The sequence below is a fragment of the Physella acuta genome, unplaced genomic scaffold, assembly GCF_028476545.2.
Source record: "Physella acuta isolate Inbredline_101_S28 unplaced genomic scaffold, ASM2847654v3 ptg001675l, whole genome shotgun sequence".
Lineage (NCBI taxonomy): Eukaryota > Metazoa > Mollusca > Gastropoda > Physidae > Physella > Physella acuta.
Window position 1 is genome coordinate 14,276 of NW_026733188.1, and position 24,257 is coordinate 38,532.

Genomic DNA, 24,257 nt, shown 5'->3' on the forward strand with positions numbered 1-24,257 from the left:
CTGGGTTTTTTTTTTAAATTAGATTCTCCTTATCAGTATATATTATTTTAAAGATGGTAGAATTATGTGTTTTAGAAAAAAATCGTTACGCATTTGATTTTAAAAATTCACTTTTAAATAATTTTTTTACCATTTTTCTAATTTCAGTAGATCTAATCGCTTAAAATTTCAAGCTCATATTTCAAATTGTTAAATACACAAAAGGCTTATCTGGAAAACTATTAGAGAAAACTTTTTTTTAAAAAAATCGTTACATATTTTTTTTCCTAACTTTTAATCTTAACTTTTTCTTAATAGTATGTCGAGAACAATTCTACTAAACAAAATCTACGTATGATACAACTACGGTGAATATTTGATTGAGATCCAATAAGCAGTTTTCGAGATACGAGAAATTGAAATTTTATAACTGACCAAAATAGGCTTTTGAGGGGAAAAAGCAATCGTAATTACAGAAAAAAAACACTAGTTCGTGCTCATACAATAATGTTTTGTAAATGTAGATCTACATAATATTATTGTTATCTTTTATAAGTTATTTTCCAGGGCAATTGTAGATATTTTATTATAGATCTAGATAGATAGAAAGACAAATTTATGGTGCGCGTTTCATCTAATGAGGTTTATGGTTATTGTTGGTTATTAAAGCTGTCATTTTTTAGACCTGCACAACACCAGATAATTGTGTGAAAAGGGAAAAAAGAGACGCACTTTTTAATTAAGAGAAACACAATATTTTATAATGGAAGTTTCTATTGGACTTGCCTCTAAAATAGACCAATAAAAATAATTGTTAAAGGAAATTGCGTCCTTGTTTTCAAAATGGCGTTGAGGTTTATATTTAGTCATATCTCAACAAAAGAAAGAAAGAGATAGGCTAACCTGGATGGTGTTGTATCAATTTAATTTTAGGCCTGGGCCTAAATAGAATTTGGCAGTCTGAACCCAACTAAACTTACCAAACCAAAGGTTTTTAAAACTAAGAGCAACTAGGATTTTTTAATGCAAGTAAATCAAAATTATTCAAAATCAAGTGGACAAGTAATTTTAAAATTCTTTTTTGTAGTTTTAGTTCAGCTAGTCAGCTAGTCTAGTTTTGAAAGATTTGAATAGGCTAATACAATGGACAATGGATTTTTTTAAAAAATATCTAGATCTAATACTTAACTTATAGACTAAAACTCTTCGCTTGATATACTTTTTAATATGAACTGAATGAATCCTAAACCAAACCTTATGACTAGGCATTTCGACTTCCGCTGTTTCGATTCGGTACGACCACATCCTGACTTTTTCATCGTACTTGTTGAAATTCGCCATTTTTTAACATGTTAATTCTCGCCATCGGAATCGAAGAATAAAATGTATTCGATGTGAATATTTGAGTTGAATTTCATCTTTTATACATACTAATAAATGAATTAGCTCCCGTTTTACATTGTCAGATACCGAAAGCGATCACCGATAATAGCAAATATTTGTCGAAATGCCGACGCTACCGAACTGGCGCATTGACAACTAAATTTCAGATATAAATAATCCTTTAAGTTGCATGAAAATAGGCTTAAATAGCATGCCAACCATTTGGATAATAGAAATGTCGATTTGAAGGGTTTTTAAGCACGGGCCAATGAGGAGTAGCGCGATAAAACTCGTAGGGGTAGGAACGAGAAAGCACGCGTAATTTCATAATGGCGGCCGGGCTACGAGATATTAATAGATATGCGCATACGATGTTTTTTAATAGCTGTTTGTTTTTAAATGGACTGTTACAATAAAATGGGCTTTAAAATAAATATAATGTAGATCTAAATTATTAGATTAAAAATGGAAAGAATGTAATTAGGCCTAATTGCTGCCTAAATAAATTATAAATTTTAAATTAGCCAGATTTTTATTAACCTTCTTAATACCAGGTTAACTAGATCTAGCAAACTAGCATTAATGAATTGCAGATAAATAGATTATAAAGGCATTTTTAAGTAGAAAAAAATCTATATTTATTGTAAACAGTTTTAAAAAAATAGAATCTAGATCTAAATGGAAATGAAAACACTAAAACAATAATGGGTCTAGAGATGTGTAATAATATATATATATATAAACTATTAGGCCTTAATGTAAATACTGACAGGCCTATCTGTAGTATCTAGATCTATAAAGTACTATAAAGGGCCTAAATTAAAAATAATAATGCCCAATTTTATAAGCTGCACTGCATTACAGTTTTAGTTAAAGGCAACTATAATAGAAAGAAAACATGAACACTTTAATTAATGTCATTTAAGAATTTATCAAAGGATACGTCAACTTCACTAAACATTTTATAAATAAGAATACTGTGAAATGTCAATCTTTGAGTTTTAGCACACCTCAACACTTTTCATCAGAAACATTACAAGAACCAAAATTTTCTAAATTAATAATAACATTTTTACCATGTTATACACGGACACAAATCCAATGTTTATGGCAAATCGTTAAGTATCTTGATCATATTGTGCTGTATTTGACTTGTAAGTTCTAACTCTATACATTACCTGTACAATAGGTATACTAGCATTCTTATTACTAACACCAGAATCAATATGTAAAGTTTAATGTTTATTTTTATAGTAGCAACAAAGAAGTGTAACATATTAGCCTGTAGTTAATCATCATAGTCTAATTGCGCGGTACCATATTCAAGTTCACTATTTATAGTTTTCCTCTAGCTATGTTTATTTTACTTGCATGATTGTATTTTTTACATGCTCTAGTCCTAATATATAAAGTTTCATGATGGTATATGGAATAGCAACCTAGCTGTGCAGTCTGGAAATCATCTTATGGCAGTCACTATAGAACAGTGCCACACCCCTTATTTTAACTTCATTATTTCTAGTTACCTCTTTTCTAATTTTTATTTTATTTGTAGACTTCTATTGCCTATATCATTGAGTACAAAAGTGCAAAGTTTTATCATTATATCTTTAATAGCAACATTGGTATGCAAGTTTAAAGCCAATCACACGTCTGGAATGCAGGTTACAATGAAACATAACAAGTTAAACACATAACTTTGAAAATTCATATAAAAAAAACTATTAGGCCTAGAATGATAAATTTGATGTTTTTATCAATGGGGTATATTATAGGATTAATCTGGGTCCATTTTATCATTCTATGATAATTAGGAAAAATTTCCCAATAGGCCTACTTTATGACCTGCCAGAAGCGCAACTAGCCAGCTACAACTGCTCGACCACACAGTACATTTTTGTCAGAAAAATAAAGCTAAAAGTCAAAAGAGTAATTTGATCCCATTGCACAGCTATAAAGGAATAGAGTCCATTGCGTAGCTATATTCAATATTGTATATAATTTATAATTTATTAATGGTATTTAATTTGAGCCCATTGCGCAGTTATTTAGGTCAGGGCATTTTGCATCTTCTGCTGAAAGTGCTGAGGGGAAGAATCTTTTTCCAAGCATTCACTTCAATTTATTATAGGCCTTATTTAAGTTATTTTAATACAGCGACTTAGGTTTATAAAATCTAAGCCCAAATTAATTTAATATTTTTTTTATTTATTTAGTTAGGCCTAGTATCCTAACCTAAGTTTAGTAAAGGCTGCCTTATACTTATTTATATTAAATGAATACTTTGCATAAAAATCTGATTTTGTATTATTGCTAATACTAATACACAGTCACAGGGTAAAATAAACCAATAGTTATTCAAATGACTTTCTATCTGCAGATTTAAAATGGCACAGAGCAATCAGACTGGACCACGGAAAGGTTCAAAATATCATAGATTTGATGACATTCCAACAAATACTTTTACTCCACAAACTTATCAGGTGACCAAATGTTTTTTTTTTAAAACTAATATTTTAATTTAAAGTTAACCTGTGCAAATAGTCTGAATGTCCTTTATTTTAAAGACCTGCAGATGTGTCTGTAGGCTTGTGACTTGTGTTTCAGTCTTTCGTGTGATGTAAGGAGAAATGGGTATGTGGCTATGGGTGGAGGGAAGGAGTTGCTTAAAAACTATACAATAATAGCAGAACCTTAATTTGGTACTTTTTTTTTTTCAGATACAACTGCTGGATGTTGCTTTGAAAAGAAATACAATTCTATGTTTGGGGTGTTCAGAAAGCAAATTGTTTCTTGCCTTAATGCTAGCAAAAGAATTATCTTCCATCACGCGTCAGTCCCTAAGCAATGGTGGAAAGCGTATATTTTATCTCACTGATTCAGGTTAGCTAAAATTAATGATAAAAATGTAATGGGTGTTAATTGTAACTTTTATATCTGAATTGAATACTACATTTTTTGTTAAGTTTCTGTAACTTGTAGATTGAAAAAAAAAACTTTAATTATATTAGGTAATGCTGATGCTAAATGTTTGTTGAGCATTGTCTTTATTATTTGCCTTACTAATTATCTCATCCAAGTAAGCGTTATATCAAATTTTGCTGTGATAATTTTTTTATAATATCCCTTGCTTTAGAAACTGTGTAGTGGAATTCAACTTAAACACATATTACCAATTGTTTTTTATCCATATATTTTTACATATGCATTTATCATGCAGTAAATAAACTTCTTAATATGTATTTTTCACTGCTTTCAGAGTCAGATCTAGACATGCTATTCCAAACATTACCCCATCATACAGACTTAGAAATCAATAGATGCTCACCTCATGTTGGGGAAATTTCAATGGAAAATGCTTTGGGGATGGAAGAACAGAAGCTGAATGAATGGCGACTGCTAGTTGAAAACAGCAATATTTTACTCTGTCGTGGTTCATTATTTTTGTCTCTGCTCCAGAAAAATTTGATCTCTCTAAGTGAGGTGAATCTGCTAATTTTTGATGATTGTCACAAGTCAGTGGAAGGCAAGGACCATCCCTATGTTGAGATTGTCAAAAAAGTTGTTGCAATGCCAGAAGGAGGCCAGCCGCATATCCTGGGCGTGACCTCGTCTATCGCTGGCACAGAATGCAGTGATCCCGTACAGCTCAACCGGACTATCTCTGATATGGAAAGTGCTTTACACGCCTATGCAGAAACATCTATGCTTATTTTGTCTGAAAGGTTTGGGTGCCGCCCTAGTGAGTCTGTGATAAAATGCGTTGACTACGGGATCGACGCCGACCAGTTGGCGCTGAGGGAAATGCTGGAAGATATACTAGAGCAGAATTATTATTTTTTCACCGAGTGCTGTATCGCTATTGATGAGAAAGTCGATAAAAGGGACCCAAAGGAGACCCCCATTCAAGTTTTATCCCAATGTCTGAATATTCTGAATGTATTAGGGTCCTGGTGCACAGCTTCTGTGTCTGAATATTTTATTATGCAACTAGAAAAAATTGTCAAATTTGAAAAGAACACTATACACAAGACCTTTCTTCGATGTGTCATTACAACACTTCGGCGCCTTATTAAAGTGTTTGATATGAATTACCACCCAGACTATGATGTCGATGAGTTGTTAGAATACACAACACCCAAAGTCCGAGAACTTGTCCAGGTGTTGAGAAACTACAAGCCAGAGGTTGATTTTATTATTGTAAATAACGAAGACAGCTTCAACGACGATGATTTTTCAGATGTTTCTGATGACGATTCTATCACGCTAGGCTCTGATGAGGAAGATAATAACAGTGAAGATTTTTCTAACAGCAATTCAAAGCCCCTGCACATAGCTGTTAAACGTACTGCAGATGGAGGTCATGAAAGAATTTTGACTTACACGGAGGAGGAAGATAAAAATCTATGCGGGATTATTTTTGTTGAAAACCGCTACATTGCTTTTGGTCTTAATAAGGTTATTGAAGAGGTCTGCTCATGGGATGAAAATCTTTGTTTTGTAAAGAGTTGCCATGTAACTGGGCAAGGCTTGCGAGGGTCCAATGGAAAAAATAAAGGCAATAAGACTTACAAGCGTCAGGAAGAAGCGTTGAGGAAGTTTCGGACACAAGAATGTAACCTCGTCATTGCCACCCTGGAGCTGGAGGAGGGGATTGACATACCAAAGTGTAATCTTGTCATCCGCTTTGATCCTCCTAAAGATTTTAGAGCGTACACCCTTTCAAAGGTAATTACAATTGAGTTTTTTTCTGTTTTAAGTATTAAGCTTTTTAAAAAGACAACAGACAACCACTTTGGCAGATAAAGTAGAATTTGTTTTGTGTTGTCAATTGTGTGAGATTCATCACACTGGATTTTCTATAACCTTGATTAAAGCAGAAAGCTTTCTTGCTCAACTATTTTAATTTTATTATTTAGAATAATCACATCCAGTTTTTCTGTACATGTTATAACTAAAAAATTTAAAAATTTCTTGGCAAAGATGAGAAGATTGGCTTTTAAAAAGTTAAAAGCCTTACTTGTATAATTATTAGCTGGAAATCTTCCAAGTAAATGATTAGAAAAATTCTGCCACTTGCATAAGTAAACAAATATCTAGCAGCACTTTATTAGCTGCTATACCTCAATTCACAGCCAACAGCTAAAGACCTCAGGTGCTTAAACACAGAACCTATGGTCAAAGTGTTTTTGATGTTGTGTGAGAAAAATAAATTCAAGCTTTCCTTGCTTCACTCCTACAGTAACTAATTTGAAACTGGTTGATTTCTCTTCAGTTTTTCATTTACTATTAAGTTGTATTTTTTATTTCTATCTATTGTTTCTTTCTTTTTTATGTGTTTAATTTATTTTGCATTTACTTTTCTTTTCAATATAATATTACTTATTATTGTCTTGGGGAATGGTAGAGTGCATGGGTGCTAACCCCAAGGTCTCAAGTTAGGATCTTAGGCTCAAGTCTATAGGATGTTATAGAGCCCACTGCTCGGATGGGTACCTGACTCTTATTAGGGAAACTTAGGCAGCTGGGCATAGTGCTGACATCACTATCACTCACCTTGTATGCTTAGGTTATTGAAACAGGTGAACTCTGCTAAATCAGCCCCATGTGTCATGTACACAAATGGTAAAAGAAGTTGATGATACTACTGTATTTAATTACATTTTCTACAATTGTCTTCTGTTTATGTAAGGGAATCATATAAGATGGGTTGTCTGCAACAGCTGAATATTTATTTAAAGATTGCTTTTTTGGTGTTACTGTTAAATTGGGAAAAATATTCAATAGGGTAGAGCCAGAGCAAGAGATGCGTCATATGTTATTCTCTTAGACGATGAAGATTTTGAAGGCTTCAGCTCCAGTCTAAAAGTTTTTAAAGGCATTGAACAGGTATATACATTTATCAGTCCTGTCTTAAGAATTTAGAAAATTCAAATTGAATGTAAAATGCTAATTTTTTCTGTCTTACTTTTTAAGCTATAAACTTTTATTTTAAAAACTAACAACCCATAAAATATATTGCAATGTATCTTGTAGGTGCTTTTAGGAGAACATAGAAGTTTTGAATCGGCTGTTGTAATGTGTTCAGATGATGTAGTAGACGATGACCACCGGTTGAAAGATGGTGAAGTGGTCAGTCCAGATGTTATCCCCCCATATTGTACTATGCCAAACTCCCCCAACTCCCCTCATGTTACTCTTCAAGGTGCTATAGCTCTAATCAACAGGTAGGATTTTTCTTATTTGTATTTTCATCATAGTTTTTGTTGCTTCATGAAACTATATTTCAACAGTCCCTATCAATGTGATTAAAATACTTTTGTTGAGCTGCTTATTATTGGGTCTTTGAATGTGCATGAATGAGTTAAATATAATAAGAGATTTAATTACATGGGTGATATAAATATATTTCTGATTAAATTTTTCGTATCTGGGATATTAACTATCAAGTGATTAATTTATTTGTGAATGAATGATTCATCTGTGATTTAACTACTCATTTGTAATGAAATTATCCTCTACTGTTGACAACTGTCATCTCCAGATATTGTGCCAAACTTCCCAGTGATGCATTTACACACCTGACACCCCAGTGTCGGGTAGAAAAGCTGCCACTTGATCCACCTCGTTATGTCGCTTACCTCAGATTACCAATTAACTCTCCAATAAAACAAGAGCTAAAGGTAAATATACATTAAAACATGCCTTCATCAAGGCATATTTGAAAAGATAAATTTCTGTGAATTGGTATTTATTAGAAAAATTTAAAGACAGGGTTAAAAGTTACAAAGTAAAACATTTAGTTATGTAGTCTTTTTTCTCAAGTTTTTTTTTTTTTACGCATGAGTGAATAAACAATTAGTATTAATAAACTGTTGCATAAAATTTTATTCGTTTTTGGTTACTTTATAAGGGCCCTGAAATGCAGTCAAGTAATTTGGCAATGATGGCTGTGGCTCTTAAAATGTGTGAAATACTTCATAAAACAGGTACACAAATCTATATACAATACAAATTTATAAAATTTCTAAGCAAAGAAAAATCCAATTGTTTTTGATGCATTATATTACTTTGGTTATTTTGTTAATGAAAGGTAAAAATAGATTAAATCCATTTATCTGAGAAGGTCTACATAAGATTAAAATAAACGAACAAGTATAATGTTATATCTAAGATATGCTTTGGACACCTGAACTTCTTTCTAACTGTAGGTGAGCTGGATGAGAATTTGGTACCCGTTGGTAAGGAGATGTTTTTGTATGAAGAAGAGGAAGAGTGGATGAATGAAGAAGATTTAGCTGGTCTTGCCCGGCCTGGGACTACCAAAAGAAAGCAATACTACATCAAGAAGGTAGCCTTGGTTCATACTAGATTCATACAGTGCTATATATAAAAGTTAATGGTATCATTAAACTTAAATAAACTTATTTTATGGACATTTTACATTATTTTTAGTTACTATTTACTGATTGAAAGAAGTCTTCCTTAGTATCCTCTTTGTTTTATTATTACAAGAATTCTTGGGAACTCTGTGGCAGTTTATTAAAGTGCTCTCACATCATGAAATTTTTTAATTTCCCCTTAAAATTATAGAAAGGGTGGAAGAGTTTAGAAAGCTATGATGTATGGGTACTAACCATACAATCCTTGTATATGCAATAACATTCTATTATTTAGCTTGATTCCTCTAACTAGGACTTGAAATAAAAATGTATACTGCATATTTAATTGCTAAACACTACCTAATAATACTAAACCTTACCAAAACTTCAGGTGGCTAATGGTTTACTGCAAAGTTGTCCCAAGCCAGAAAGTGGGTGCTATTTATACCTCATCAATCTGAAGCTGACTGGACCAATCACGGATGAGCAGAACACACGAGGTCGGGTCATCTACGCTCCAGAGGACACTGTCCAAACTCTGGGGCTTTTGTTGTCCAAGCCTCTTCCTCTGGTATGTTAATCCAAACCTATCGCTCTTTATGTTAATCCAAGCCTCTTCTTCTTATATTAATCCAAACCTCTTTTTATATTAAACCAAACCTCTTGCTGTTATGTTAATCCAAACCTCTTCCTCTAGTATATTAAACCAAACCTCTTCCTCTGGTATGTTAAACCAAACCTCTTCCTCTGGTATGTTAAACCAAACCTCTTCCTCTGGTATGTTAATCTAATCCTCTTCCTCTGGTGTGTTAATCCAATCCTCTTCCTCTGGTAGGTTAATCCAAACCTCTTCCTCTGGTATGTTAAACCAAACCTCTTCCTCAGGTAGATTAATCCAAACCTCTTTCTCTGGTAGGTTAATCCAAACCTCTTCCTCTGGTATGTTAATCCAATCCTCTTCCTCTGGTAGGTTAATCCAAACCTCTTCCTCTGGTAGGTTAATCCAAACTTCTATTTGAACCAGGTGATCTTATCTGAAGACATCATAAACTAATGTTGGCTTCAAATCACTACACTTATTTTCCTTTGCTTTTTTTTTACCTTAGAATTTATTTTTATTACCTAACTTCATTTTAACTTTTTAATTGTCTAAAGTTAAATTCACCAACAATGTGTTGGAAATTTATAAATTACCTTTTTGTAATTTAACATTATATGAGATCTTTGAAAAGATAACTATTGGATGAATAAATAAATTATAAAATGTTTTTTTAATAGATCCCTCAATTTCCTGTTTACACGAGATCAGGGGAAGTTACTGTGTCTGTTGATTTGCTGCAGAACAATCTCAGCTTCTCTTCAGATGAAATTTCACGTCTACTTAAGTTTCATCATTTTGTATTTTCTGATGTTTTGCATTTGGATAAAGATCCTATGGAATTTAATCCTGAAAAAGCAGAGTGTGGCTACATTATTGTTCCTCTAAATGGTATGTATGTATATGTGTTTCTCATATAATTTCTCCTATATGTATATTTATGTTGTACTAATATAATTTCCTTTTTTTGGATAGCCTAAATAGCATAATCATTAATTTGTTAACTTGCAATAAAATCTTTATACCTTGTAAATTGATCTCGGCTAGGGGTCGGCGTGGTCGAGTCGGTAAAGCTCATGGTTGCTAAACCGAAAAGTCTCGAGTTCGAACCCTCGGGCAGATGAGGCTCGTTAGCTGGGGACAGCCACTCTTCTAGGAGAGACAACTCCAAAATTAAACAACTGCTGCCTTGTAGTTTGTTCTTGGTTGGACAAAGGCTATGGAAGCAAATCCAGAAAGAAAAGCAGGCTGAAATCGGAGTCAATGGCCTCAATGGCGCATAACCAGTTGACACGTAACGCTTAATTGTGTTGGAGGCAAAAAGCTCATGGTTGATAAATTCGAACAAAAATTCGAGTTCAAACCCACTGGCAGATAAATATCGATCCCCTTTCAACACTAATAGTTAAGAACGAAGAAGAAGAAGAAGAAGATCTCGGCTATAGCAGTAGACTTCATTTTAAAAAATACTTTTTATCCCCCCATCCCCATGTCACAAGGTGATGTTTCAACACTGTCACAGTTTTTTCTTTAATGCATTTTCTAATACAAACTTGATAATTTATTTTAACACTACACTGAAACCTACTTATTTTTTGTATGAGGTTTATCAGGGTGTTAGTGCATTATGCAAGTTCAGGTTAAACAACATATAGGGCTAAAAACTAAATACATTTCTATTTTATTTTTTTGGTAATTAAATTAATAATATTATTAATATACAGCTATTGTTTCAGGTTGTAACAAAATTTAACGTTTAAAAAGTTACCAAGTAACAGCTAGTTTACCTCAATGCTATTTAAATTGCTTTTTAATTCCAGTGTATGAATAAAATGTTTTTATTGTGTTATACTTCAGTACCAAAGCATGCAAGTTTTTAAAAATAATTTCTTTTTTAGGAACCTGTCATGATGATTTGAATATTGAGTGGAATTTTGTGGATAAAGTCATTGAGTTTATAAAGGTTGAGAAACGGGCAGGATGTAACAAGAAGCAAAGCGAAAGCTTGTTTCAGTTTTCGGTCACAAACTTCGAGGACGCTGTTGTCATGCCCTCCTACCGCAACATTGACCAACCGCAGCATTTTTATGTGGCTGAAATACGCCATGATTTAAACCCCCTCAGCCCATTTCCATCCCCTGAGCTTTATAAAACATTCCAAGTAAGTCTTGTCATACAGTTCATTGAAAATATTCTTTTAGTTTTAGCCTAAGATGGAAAAAATTTTAACAATTTAACATTTAAGCAGTTAGTTTCCTATCTAAGCACACACTAGCTTAAAATATATATATTAAATTGATATTTAACTTAGAAATGTGTAAAAACATTTTTATAGTTGATAATCAAAATTTTATTTTCAAAAAGTTAATATCATTAGTCGTTACTGTCACAATTTTACTGATATTAATGCTAAATAATTCATTGTCATTCTTAAAAGGGGCTGTTACTCTCTGTAGTTTTCCCCTCTTCAATAATACAAATAGGATTGTCAACCAGCAGGCTCAATTAAAATTTGTTTTTCCTTTATTTTAAAATTATAAATCAAGGTAACTTCATTGAATTTGAATCAATTTTTCAAATAGTAATACTAATTGAATTTGGTTTCAGATATATACTTTTGAGTTTAACACAATTGCAGTGAACCCAATAAGAAAAGAACAAAATTACAGCTCAGTGTGACCCTTTAATTTTCTATTCACAAAAATAAATAAATTTGGTAGACCATTTTCACCTAGTTTTTAAGCAATATAAGTAAAGTGTAAAACTCAAGAACGTATTTAATCTGATCCTATTAGATGCCAACACCTGATAAAACTTTTGACTCTTGGTTTTAAGGTTGGTTTGTATTTTTCATTCCAGGATTATTATACAACAAAGTACGGACTGCTGATCACAAATACTGAACAACCCCTTTTGGATGTTGACCATACGTCTGCTAGACTCAACTTGCTGACACCCAGGTCAGTAGGAACAATGTTTATGTAAACGATGTTTATGTAAACAATGTTTATATAAACAATGTTTGTGAATAATGTTTATAGGAACAATTTTTATTAATTTGTATGTGAATGATGTTTATGTGAATAATGTTTATGTGAACAATGTTTATGTGAATATTGGTTATAAGAGCAATGTTTATATCAACACCATTGGATAAGATAAAATGGTCTAGAAATTTGTTTTAGAGGTGAAAATCAAAATGAAATCTCCGTCAGGAATTCATGATCAGGGGAAAATTTTTAAATGGGATTTGAAAAATAATAAATTTAAATCATAATGCGACTCTCAATTGCTTATTGTAACACTTTTCTCATATGTTTTCACTGTTGAGATATTATAAATTAACTCTAGATAACAGCATATTTTTATGTTTCTTACCTTGTATAACAAATAGTTAAAGCAGATAAGCTGTGATTTAGAACCTTTGTGACCAAATAGTCATGTATTATTTGTTTTAAATTTTATAATACATTTAGTTTCTTCAGCAAAAAAAAAATAATTTGGACATTATTCTTGAGATATTTTGTTAATTTATCTTGAATTGTTTCTGTCATGAATTTCTTTGTTTTTTCTTTCATCGTAAATTTTTTTTAAAAATCAATTTTCGAGATTAATTTCTACATACAAAATGTTAATTTTTAGTATCTCATTTTTCATTAGTTATCTAAAGAGTTAATTGTTTTCAGATACATGAACCAGAAAGGCGTGGCCCTCCCCACCAGCAGCGCTGAGACCAAGAGAGCCAGGCGGGAAAACCTCCAGCAGAAGCAGATCTTAATCCCTGAGCTCTGTGACGTTCATGTCTTTCCTGCCTCACTCTGGAGGAAAACCGTCTGCCTCCCCACCATTCTATACCGCACAAATTATCTTCTACTTGCTGAAGAGCTCCGCAGCAAGATCTCCAGAGAAACTAACATTGGGCTTGACCAACTCCCTGAGGGTTTTAGATTTGCCAAGTTGGATTTTGGATTTGAAACAAGCCCAGAGAAGTTGCTGGACATGGAGTTAGCTAAAAATTCAAATTCTAATAATAGTACAGTTCCAGAAGATTGCTATGACATGGAGGTAGCTAAAAATTCTAATAATAGTTCAGTTCAAGAAGCTTCTGATTGCTGTGACACGGAGGTAGCTAAAAATTTTAAAAATAGCTCAGTTCCAGAAGATTCTGATTGCTGTGACATGGAGTTAGCTAAAAATTCAAATTCTAATAATAGTACAGTTCCAGAAGATTGCTATGACATGGAGGTAGCTAAAAATTCTAATAATAGTTCAGTTCAAGAAGCTTCTGATTGCTGTGACATAGAGTTAGCTAAAAATTCAAATTCTAATAACAGTACAGTTCCAGAAGATTGCTATGACATGGAGGTAGCTAAAAATTCAAATTCTAATAACAGTACAGTTCCAGAAGCTTCTGATTGCTGTGACATGGAGTTAGCAAAAAATTCTAAAAATAGCTCAGTTCCAGAAGATTCTGATTGCTGTGACATGGAGGTAGCTAAAAATTCTATAAATATCTCAGTTCCAGAAGATTCTGATTGCTGTGACATGGAGGTAGCTAAAAATTCTAAAAATAGCTCAGTTCCAGAAGCTTCTGATTGCTGTGACATGGAGGTAGCAAAAAATTCAAATTCTAATAATAGCACAGTTCTAGAAGTTTCTGATTGCTGTGAAACAAGCATGGAAATTGTGAACCCAAGTCTCAAAATGAAACCTGTGATTGATGGGAAATTGGACAATGTTCAGAATATAATAGAAATAGGTTTAAAGAAAGGAAAGGATTTAGAAATTCAAACATCTGGTACAACTTGCAGCATTGTTGATGAAAAGTCATTTCCCAGTCTGAAACTCAGTCCTGTCAACATTCCTACACCTTGTAAAGAATCTTCAGAATGTGTGGACGGAGATGCTGGGAAAGTTTTGCCAGGCATGGATACAAAATCTGCTGATGAGAATCAGCTGTTGTGTTTACTGAATGGAGACACAGGAAGAAAAATAGATGAGCGCTCTTTACCTGTTACTGATATATGTTCAGGAAATAGCAACGGGCTACACACTGATGAAGAAAGGCAGCCAGATAGCCTCAACGGCCTATACGCTGATGTAGAAAGGCAGCAGGGCAGTAAAGAAACTACTTCTTTCTCTGTGATAAATACTAGTCCAACTTTATCTTCTGGCAAGGAGGCTAACTCTAATAATATTAAAAACGAGGAAGCAAACCCTTTATCTAGTCAACTTCACACAGGGGAAGATAACTCTGTACCCAGTAATATTCCCCCAAGTCCCTATCAAGCGCTGCCACAGTCACAGACCCATTTTATTCTAAACTCAACTGCAATAACCAAAGATTCAACAAAGCCTACATCCGATGTTGTTAAAAACTGTTGTAATCATGCTGGTTGTGATCCCAATACCATTCTATCCAATTCTAAACCTGCCTTAAGTAAAGCCAACAGCCGTATTGCTCAAAACTTAGATCAACTAGACACAGAATTTATACGCAAATTATCCGGTGAATCGTGTTCACTTTCTCAAAACTCCACTCCAAATGATCTCAATTCTTCCACCCATCAAGATGAAGCCGCAATAATCATGAACACCCTGAGTGAGGAGTTGGGTCAGCTAGATATAGATCTCATAATTCCAGATATGTTCCATTCCAATGAGCATGTAAATGGTGAGAATTGTAAAAGCCAGTCACGGCCTATGTTTCCTCAAGAAAGTTGGCCAGTAGGAAATAATGAGGCTAGGCAAGAAGACACGAAGCCTCCAGATGTTTTCTTCGAGGATTTTTGTAAGGAGGATAAAGATATCATTAAGTTCTCATTCAAGATGGAAGAAAATGGTACTACAGCTGAAGAAAGCCAATGGGATTCAAATGTCCAAGAACATTCAGAGAAGTCTACATTGGACATAAACTCAGCCCCAGCTGTTTCATCTTTGAACTCAACTCATTCATCAGAGAAAGTCCAGCAGACAAATAACAAAACACACAGCCAAAAAAATTCTGAGAATAGTTGTATAAAACAAAATTGTGAGAATAGTAAACAACAAAATTGTGAGAATAATAAACTACATATTTGTGAGACTAGTAGACAACAAAATTGTGAGGATAACTGTATACAAAACTGCCAGGAAAATAGTGAAAATAACAGTATATCTAAAATAATTGAAAATAACTGCATACAACAAAATTGTGAGGAAAAGTGTATACAGAACTTGCCTAAAGTAGATGAGAGTAGTGTAAATAACGACAACGATTTATCTGACAAATCACAACCTCAAGCCTTGCCTCAGCCATTCTCGCCTGTGACCCTGGATGAAGACAGAGACCTACACACTTTCATGGGCCCAAGTCCCTGCCTTATCATGCAGGCAATCACCATGTCCAATGCAAACGACTTCTTTAGCTTAGAGAGGCTAGAAACTATTGGTGATTCATTCCTGAAGTATGCCATCACAGTCTACTTGTATTGCTCATATCCAGGCATACACGAGGGCAAACTGAGCTACCTGCGCAGTAAACAGGTTTGTGCTTTTCTTCCGCATTAATAATTTGCAGTGCGTAATAAAGGCACACAATTATAAGAGTATCTTTCAATACATAAATGATAAGCATTACAAAATTTAAAAATCACTAACCTATTAAATTCCTTTTTTTTTTTCATTTTTATTCTCCTTCAAACATTGAGAGTGCTTTTAAACTTGTATTTAAACATTGTTGATTCTACTAGCTTTGTATTTCAGGTAAGTAATTATAATCTGTATCGACTAGGCAGAAGGAAGGGGCTGGCCGAGTGCATGGTGTCCACAAAGTTTGAGCCGTATGAGAACTGGCTGCCCCCAGGTTTTGTCATCAACGATGAGAGGAGACGAGGCCCAGTTCCGAAGGTTGTGATTGTCACGCCTGAATTGAAAGTGCCTTCTTCTTCACGCAATTTTTACCTGGATGAATCTTCAGACACAGGTGTGTACTAGATACCAAACTTAAGCATACTCTTTTTTTTAATGGCTGTTATTGTGAATGACATTTAAATCCTTTTCTGATCTGAATTTTTGTTTGTTATACCAACTATATTGGTAAGAACAAAAATTGTAAAATACAGAAAGTATTAAAAAAAATATTTAAAAATACAAATTTTGAAATAAATGCTGAAATACAATAGCTTTTGTCACCATTTGGTGATGGCTGTATAAAAAGGCTATTTCACTGTTTTGTGACAGCTATTCTATTGGCACAAAAGTTAAAATTCATGAGATCACTGCTCATGTCTGTCTTCCTGTATGGATTCAAGGCTTGGACTCTCAATGCAGACTTGCAATCCCTGGAAATTAGATGTTTCACATTCTTAGTGATCTCATAGAGAGATCACATAACTAATGAAGAAGTCAGTGGAATGATGACTTATGCGATTGGTCCCTTTAAGAATCTACTGAGCATGAACAAAAAAATGTAGATAGTATGGGCACGTCACACGAACCAACTACCTATCCAAAACAATAATGCAGGGCACTGTGCCAGAAGGAAGAAGGGAAAGACAGATATCATTAAGTGGATGACATCAAAGATTGGATGTAGCTGCCTGTTGCAGAACTATACAGAGCACCAGAGGACCGAAACAGATGGAAGAAATTAACGAGAAAATCAACTGGTACCTCAATCCAATTAGGGTAGTAGGGTTAAGGGACGACTGATTAAAAATAAAATGCTTTTCCATTGGTTTTGTGACAATTGAAATAATAAAAAAAATTAAGAAATTTTAAGATCAGAATTTTCAATATCAAAATGGGAGATAACAGGATTAAGTGCTAGCTATCACTTGAACCATGGTGAACTGTTAAAGATGATTTCACACCTTAAATCCAACACAGATTTTAACGATGATTGTCTTATAGATTTAAGATGGTAAGCAAACTAAGTTGGTTTTAAAGCAAATATTTTAAGTCATGTGTGATAATTACTTTTTTAAGACTTTTATTTAAAAACTTGTATCATAATCATTTAAAAGCAGGCAAGCGTGACGAGGCTCTGATGTTCAACAAAGAGCTGGAGTGGATCCAGCAGAGCCAGGAGGCTGACCAGCAGGAGGAAGTCCAGGCACCCACCCACAGCCTCACCCCCTACAGCCTGCAATGCCACCACGGTCTGCCTGACAAGAGCGTGGCCGACTGCGTCGAGGCTCTGATTGGTTGCTACCTGACCACCTGCGGCAGGAAGGCTGCTCTGATTTTCATGTCCTGGCTGGGCCTGAGGGTACTGCCTAAAAGCAAGAGGAGAAAGGAGATCAGTTTTTCTAATGACGGAAGGAAAAATGGAAAGGTAGATTTTTTTTCTCCATCACTCATAAGCACTATTTTTTTTAACCTTCTCCACTCAACTTATGCAATAGTCTGTACTTGAGAGAAAAATAACTAAAAGATAAAAAATGATTATTGAACATTAAACCAAACTATTTCATTTAAAAATAAGTAAATAACCCCTTTAGAGCTGGAGATTCATAGTAGAGTTTATTTGTTTCTCTGCCTCATGATATAAAAGGATGTTGTGATCAGCACTATGAACAGTCACTTTACTTTCTCACTTTCTTAACCACATTGTCCTATTAGACGACTTATATTATGCCCTTAACCTCACAGTCCCAATAGAAGACATAATTATGTCCTCAACCACACTGTCCCAATAGATTACTTATAATCTCTTCAACCACATTGTCCCAATACATGACTTGTATTATGTCCTAAACCACAGTCCCATTAGATGACTTTTATCATGTCCTCACATACTGTTTCAATAGCTGACTTGTACTGATGTTTTATTCCTCAGCTTCTGGAGCAAGAATTTGATGAACTGCGTTGCCCCCCGTCCCCCATGTTTTCCAACACAGAAGCCAACCAAGCTAAACTCCAACACCTGCTGGAAGGCTTTGACTCTCTAGAGGAGAAGATTTGCTACAAGTTTCGAGACAAATCTTATCTGCTTCAGGCCTTCACACATGCCTCCTATCACTACAACACCATCACTGACTGCTATCAGAGGTTTGTGCCACTTTTATAGTAGCTTGGTGCTCCTAGCTTTGACAGAGATTATGGTAGTGAGTAATGTACCATTTCCAGTCCATAGGGGAGAGTTAATTTTTTAACCTCTGCAAATAAAGCAATTGTGTGCTCACACCAGTGGCGGAACTAGAAAAAAAAGGCCCCCCCGCAGAATTTTTTTTGGGCCCCTATATATATATATATATATATATATATATATATATATATATATATATATATATATATATATATATATATATGGCCCCATTAAGTTTTCGAAGTGAGAAACACCGACTCTCTAAATCTAGCCCAACACACTAAACTGACGATGATTGTTAAGAGGCTTTCATCAAAACGTTACCAACCGTGCATTTTTAGACGTGTGCCCTGTTTTCCAGAAGTTGAATTAAATATTAACAATTTTGGCAGTTCATTTCTACCAACTAGACACGCCAAGGCATGCTGTAAGTCCCTCGGAGACGGCCCATGTGTCAGGGGAGTCACTGGGCTTTTGGGAGCTACCGGTTACATTCAGAGTTTCTTCCAGGCATCTTTTCGGGGGGGGGGGGGAGGGGGGGGCTTCGCCCCCCCCCCCTCCGAATTATTTTTACCGCCCCCCCCCCCCCCCCACTCCAAACAAAATGAAATTTATATACTTTATATAGAAAATATATACTTTTAACAGTCTACCGCCCCCCCCCCCCCCCCCCCCCCCCGAAAATTTCAAGTGCCCCCACCGGAGAAAAAAGTCTGAAGAAACACTGGTTACATTACTGCACAGGGGATGGGCGCGACATATTGTTTCTTCCGGCAGTCTGGAAGAAACATTTGTGCAACACTTGATTAGATTTAGTCATCGAGTGTAGAAGCGAGACTTATTCCTAGTGTTGTGGGAACTTTTAAACGACTGGATGTGGGGGCCAACCTGCCCATATGTGATGCGCTCAGGATGACACTGTCGCCGGTGATTTCAAGTAGTAACCTCATCCGCTTATGCAAGATCTCGGGGCGCTAAATCACATATTTCCGTTGGGCGTCCCCACTCCAATATGTAAACAAATGTTAGCCTATGACAGAAACCTTTGCGTGGCTGTCCTCAACAGCTTCCAAAGTTTTCATGGCGATTGGGTAAATGATGCAGTAATGCAAAATAGACAGAAACATGTTTTTACATGTACAACTCACGCGTCGGATAACCTTCTGATTTAGGGGGGGGGGGGGGGGAATCCACAAATGACGTCACATTTTTTAACGACTAACAAAAAGCCAGACCCTCACACACCCCCACCTCAATAACGTCATTTATAAATAGTAATTGACTATTAATTATATAATAATGTTCAATTAATTCTAAACGTTCTAATTAATTTCTAAATAATTATATAAAAAATAATCTTACCTTCCCTGTTTTGTGAATTAGTTTAGATGTGCCTAATACTAATAGTATGCAAATAAATTAATATCTGTTGACTAGTGCTGTCTAGTGTCTGACAAAATGTGCTAAAGTGGTGAATCGTACGGTTAGGAAGTAGTTCATAAACGATACATTGATCTACTCGATACTTGCGAGGCTAAAAAAGAGGGATGGGATGGGGGTCGGCTAGGGAAAAATCTTGAAAGAGACAACAAAGCGCCTATGTACCATCGCCCATTGTAAAACGTACTCAGGGGAGATAATTCCAAGTATAGGCCTTAAAAGTTTACTATGATATTTCTTGTAAAAGTAAAAAACAAGTAAACGTATATAAAAACGAAGTTTCTAGTATTATATTCTTTTTTATTATTTGTAGGATACAAGATAGTACAGAATACAAATTCAACCACTATCACTAACACATATTAACATTGAAAAATGTTCAATGGATTTCAGCGGGTCCCTAACTAATGCCGCAAAGAAGAACCGCGCATCATGAAAGCCACTTCATATGTAGCGGCTTCTCGTGCTATGGTCTTTGTTGTTTTTTTAAAAAGAATTTTGCCGGCGACAGCGTGGGGAAATAGAACTCGGCCTTGACGATGGTTAAAAAATACAACTATAAATAAAAAGAAATGTTATCCCCATCCCCTGCCCCATCCGCCACAGTACACTTTGGAGGATCGGTCAAACAGTTACATGTCCTCTATTTAGCTATCAAAGGGGGGCAACGAGTCAAATGTGTCATTCAAATTTGAAGCGTTGCCTATATTTTACACTGTATTTTGTGTAATGGATTTTATTTTTTTGCTGAAGAGCGTGGTATAGTGACTGTGAAATAAAGATAATCGTACCGCAGCTACAGTGTTTTTCTTTTACAAACTAAATATCAAGGCAAAAATGCACGAAAATTAAATTCAAAATTTAAAAAAATACTAATTATGGTCAGCAGTGGGCCCCTAAACGGCCTTCCCCCCCCCCCCCCCACCCGCATTGCGGGGTCTGGGGGCACTGTAGTTCCGCCCCTGTATAGATCTTTTGGTTGTTTTTAGGCTTAAAAGCTAGATCATTGTATTCTAAAAAATTTTAACTTTAATGTATTTAGTGTTGATAACTAATGTTCCATTAATACTTGTACTAATTATAAAACGATTAATAATATAAAGACGAGTCTTACCTTCCTTGTTGTATGAATTAGATTCGTCAACGAAATACTTCATCAGGTAAATGAACAACTATTGAATAGTGTCTTTAACAAAATGTGCGGAAGTGGTCAGTTTACAGTTCAGTAGTTCATAAACGGTTCGTTAATCTATGCATTACATCTTATTGTAAGGGTAAGGGTGTGGTGAGGGGTAGAGGTTAGGGGGATGGGGGGAGGGTAGAGAGTTGGGAAGGTTCAAGGGAAGGGGACAAGAAAGCGCCGATGAACATCTACATCAATAGTGCCGACTTTTCCCGGTCGTCTAGAAGATAGGATAGTCGCCGCAACATTTCCCCAGCCCGATTTTCAAAGCTTTTTTGTTCTCCTAATCGACGCCACTAAAAAAGAACGGTAGGCTGCGTCTTTGAAGTTGTCTATATGTCTGGCGGTCTCTCGAGCTATAGTCTGTGCATTTTTCTCAAAGATGTTTGCCGATTATCGTGTTTGTTTGTAACTGTAGAAGAAACATAACTCGACATCCACCTAATTTTTTTAATTTAAATTTAAATTATTTTTTTTTAAAAATAATTTAGCCAGGATTTTTGGGCCCCCAATCGGCCTGGGCCCCCCCCGCATTGCGGGGTCTGGCGGCACTGTAGTTCCGCCCCTGGCTCACACTATGCCCAGCTGTTCACTTTTCCTGACCCGAAGAGTACTTATTAAAGCCGGGAGAACTCAGGAATATCTAAAGTATGCTGGCTTGGGAATTGAACTCAAGCCTTTCCTACTCAACCATTCCGGCTCATGTTATATTTATATTGATTTAAAAAAGCTGTTTAATTTTTAAAAATAAAAATCAGTTCACTTCATCACTGAAAAAAATGTTGAATCATCTGAAAGAAGAAGGGTTGCTGTGTTATTTAATAAGAGATTTGAAGGTGGAAAGCTTTTAAACTCTAATTAATTTGTACACTATTTTTATATTGTATGTATTTTCCTTACAAGTGACAAGTGTTAGAATTTCAACAAAAAAAAATAATATAAAAAATAATATAATAATAATCATGTGCTGAATTATGAAAAATATCTTATAGAATATGTACAAAAGGAAATAATAGTTTTGGAACCTCTGAATACTCACACTGTGACATTCCAAAAAACGCCAAGGATTAAAATGCAAAGGTTTTTTTTTTTGTCTATTTTTTTTGTCTAATTTCTTTTAGACTTTCCCATTTTAATTCCAGGTTGCGGTTTATTTTTCATCTAAAAAATATCTATGTCTTACATATATTAATCTCTAAAAATGTATCGCCGTATTTCAGGGTCGAGTTCCTTGGGGATGCCATACTTGACTATGTGATAACGCGCCACCTGTATGAAGATTCACAGAAATACTCACCAGGGATTCTTACAGACCTGAGGTCGGCTTTGGTCAACAACAACATCTTTGCTGCTCTGGCCGTTAAATGGGGTTTCCATAAGTATTTCAAGGCCATCTCGCCATCTTTGTTCTATGTGATTGATAAATTTGTGAAACGTCAAAAGGAAAAGAGGGAAGATGACATTGATATTGATGAAGAGGTGAGTGTTTAAATATTTTCATTCCTTTTTTTTTTACTGTATAGCTACTAAAAATTAATTGGCATTAAGTTGATTGTCAAAAACAGAGTCCCTTTATAATGTTGAGTATTAAACTTTAAAAGCTAATCAATAATAATTAAGGGGGGGGGGGGATGTGACAGTGGATCTTGCTGCTTAAAAATAACAAGGCTGTTAAAAATGACCAAAAAAAATTAGAAAAGATCTTCCTGATTTGGATATCTATGAACCTCCATTGAGTCTGCCAACTCTTAGAGTTATAACCTACCTGGGTTCAAGTCCATTGGAGTTCTCCCAACTCTGATGGGTACCTGACTCATGTGAGTGGAAAGTAAAGGCTGCAGGACATGTTACGAACTGACCACATCATCTTTTCATATGCTGGGGTCACATAAACAGGTGAACTCTACTTCATCTTCCCAGTTTTTGACTTGCAGGGTAGTTTTACTTGCATTCATTTTTCCAATTTAAAACCTATTCAGCAACTTAAAATGATGTTCTTTCGTTTGAATTGTTTATTCAGCTGAAACACAAATCATTTTCAGTTCAGAGAATTAACTTTTGAAGAAGCAGAGCCTGAAGAGAATGCTGAAGAGGATGATGATGAAGAGGAGGTTGAGATGGAGATTCCTAAAGCTTTGGGCGACATCTTTGAATCAGTTGCTGGAGCAATTTATCTTGACAGCGGGATGTCTTTGGACACAGTGTGGAGGGTGTATTATAGGATGATGAAACCACATATAGGTTAGTAGTTGGATATTCCAGTGCCAGCAGTACAAAAAATTTAATGTTGCTTAAAAAAGCACTAGTATAAATAAATGTAAAAGTCCAGAATTTATAAACACATTTTGTGTAAAATTAAAACAACTCAGAAAATGTTCCTTGTACCCACAACATATGTAGTATACATATCAGGGGTCAAGATCTTATGTAGGTCATGTTAATTGGAATTTTTTACTTTTAGAAGAAAAAGTATAATTTACATGGCTATGATAGTCCCTAGGTGTTTTGATAATGGTCAGAAATCATATTTTATTTTTGCAGATTTTCTTTTTGATGTAATTTTGAAGTAATTGTAAAAAATTTTCTTCTGCTATTGCCAGATAAATATCTGAAAAGTATACCCAAATCTCCTGTGAGAGAACTGCTGGAAACAGAACCTGAGACAGCTAAATTTGAGTAAGATTTTGTTTGTGTGTTGGTATTTATTAACGTATCTGTTTTGATACACATTTATTATTTTTAATCCATATTTGTAAAGTAATGAGCCTCTATATTAAGAAGCTAGAAAAGATATTTGTAAGGATCAAGCTGGAGAATACTGCAGCTATTAATTGTTGGTCATTACTGTAATACCAACAGGAAAAACCCTTTGTTTGAAAATCACATATCCATTTGGTATTGACTAATTCCAAAAGCTTAAAAGTTTTGTTTTATTTTCAACAGAAGACCAGAGAGGACCATGAATGGGAAAGTCAGGGTGACTGTCAATGTAGTTGGCAAGGGAGTTTTCACTGGAGTTGGTCGCAACTATCGCATTGCCAAAAGTGCAGCTGCTAAGAAAGCCCTCAAATCTATTCGTGTGTTGTCACAAAACTTAATTGCTGATTAAATAACATGATTGAGTCTTTATAAGCTTTTATTTAGTTTACAATGTTTGTCTGCCTGTCCTTTTTTTCTGGTGGGAAATATTTTACTCAATTTTGACCCATTTAGTTGCTACCA

The 24,257-nt window shown here is 34.8% G+C and overlaps 1 protein-coding gene across 9 annotated transcripts; it reads left to right on the forward strand.

Moving 5' to 3' along the window:
• The first annotated feature begins 811 nt into the window (after positions 1–811).
• On the forward strand, positions 812–24,161 carry LOC131929783 (endoribonuclease Dicer). Of its 9 annotated transcripts, XM_059286156.1 has the most exons (22): positions 812–1,008; positions 3,743–3,845; positions 4,083–4,245; positions 4,622–6,090; positions 7,150–7,251; positions 7,399–7,589; positions 7,907–8,045; positions 8,276–8,351; positions 8,574–8,713; positions 9,136–9,315; positions 10,023–10,233; positions 11,241–11,503; positions 12,178–12,302; positions 13,029–13,707; positions 13,954–15,867; positions 16,087–16,306; positions 17,349–17,659; positions 18,164–18,375; positions 22,256–22,514; positions 23,078–23,276; positions 23,636–23,711; positions 23,979–24,161. In XM_059286156.1, exons 2-22 carry the CDS (start codon positions 3,750–3,752, stop codon positions 24,142–24,144), a joined length of 7,191 nt encoding a protein of 2,396 aa, XP_059142139.1. In that variant the 5' UTR covers positions 812–1,008; positions 3,743–3,749; the 3' UTR covers positions 24,145–24,161. The 9 variants fall into 9 exon arrangements, 7 of the variants coding, with proteins under 7 accessions (XP_059142139.1, XP_059142135.1, XP_059142133.1 ...); XM_059286152.1 differs by having other exon boundaries at positions 812–1,041; positions 13,029–15,867; XM_059286150.1 differs by having other exon boundaries at positions 13,029–15,867.
• Positions 24,162–24,257: the final 96 nt, after the last annotated feature.

Coding starts and splice junctions, on each gene's coding strand:
- LOC131929783 (XM_059286152.1), top strand. CDS start 3,750: ATGGCACAGAGCAATCAGACTGGACCACGGAAAGGTTCAAAATATCAT. Junction 7,590..7,906: donor GCTATAGCTCTAATCAACAG/GTAGGATTTTTC, acceptor TGTCATCTCCAG/ATATTGTGCCAAACTTCCCA. Junction 8,352..8,573: donor TGAAATACTTCATAAAACAG/GTACACAAATCT, acceptor TTCTAACTGTAG/GTGAGCTGGATGAGAATTTG.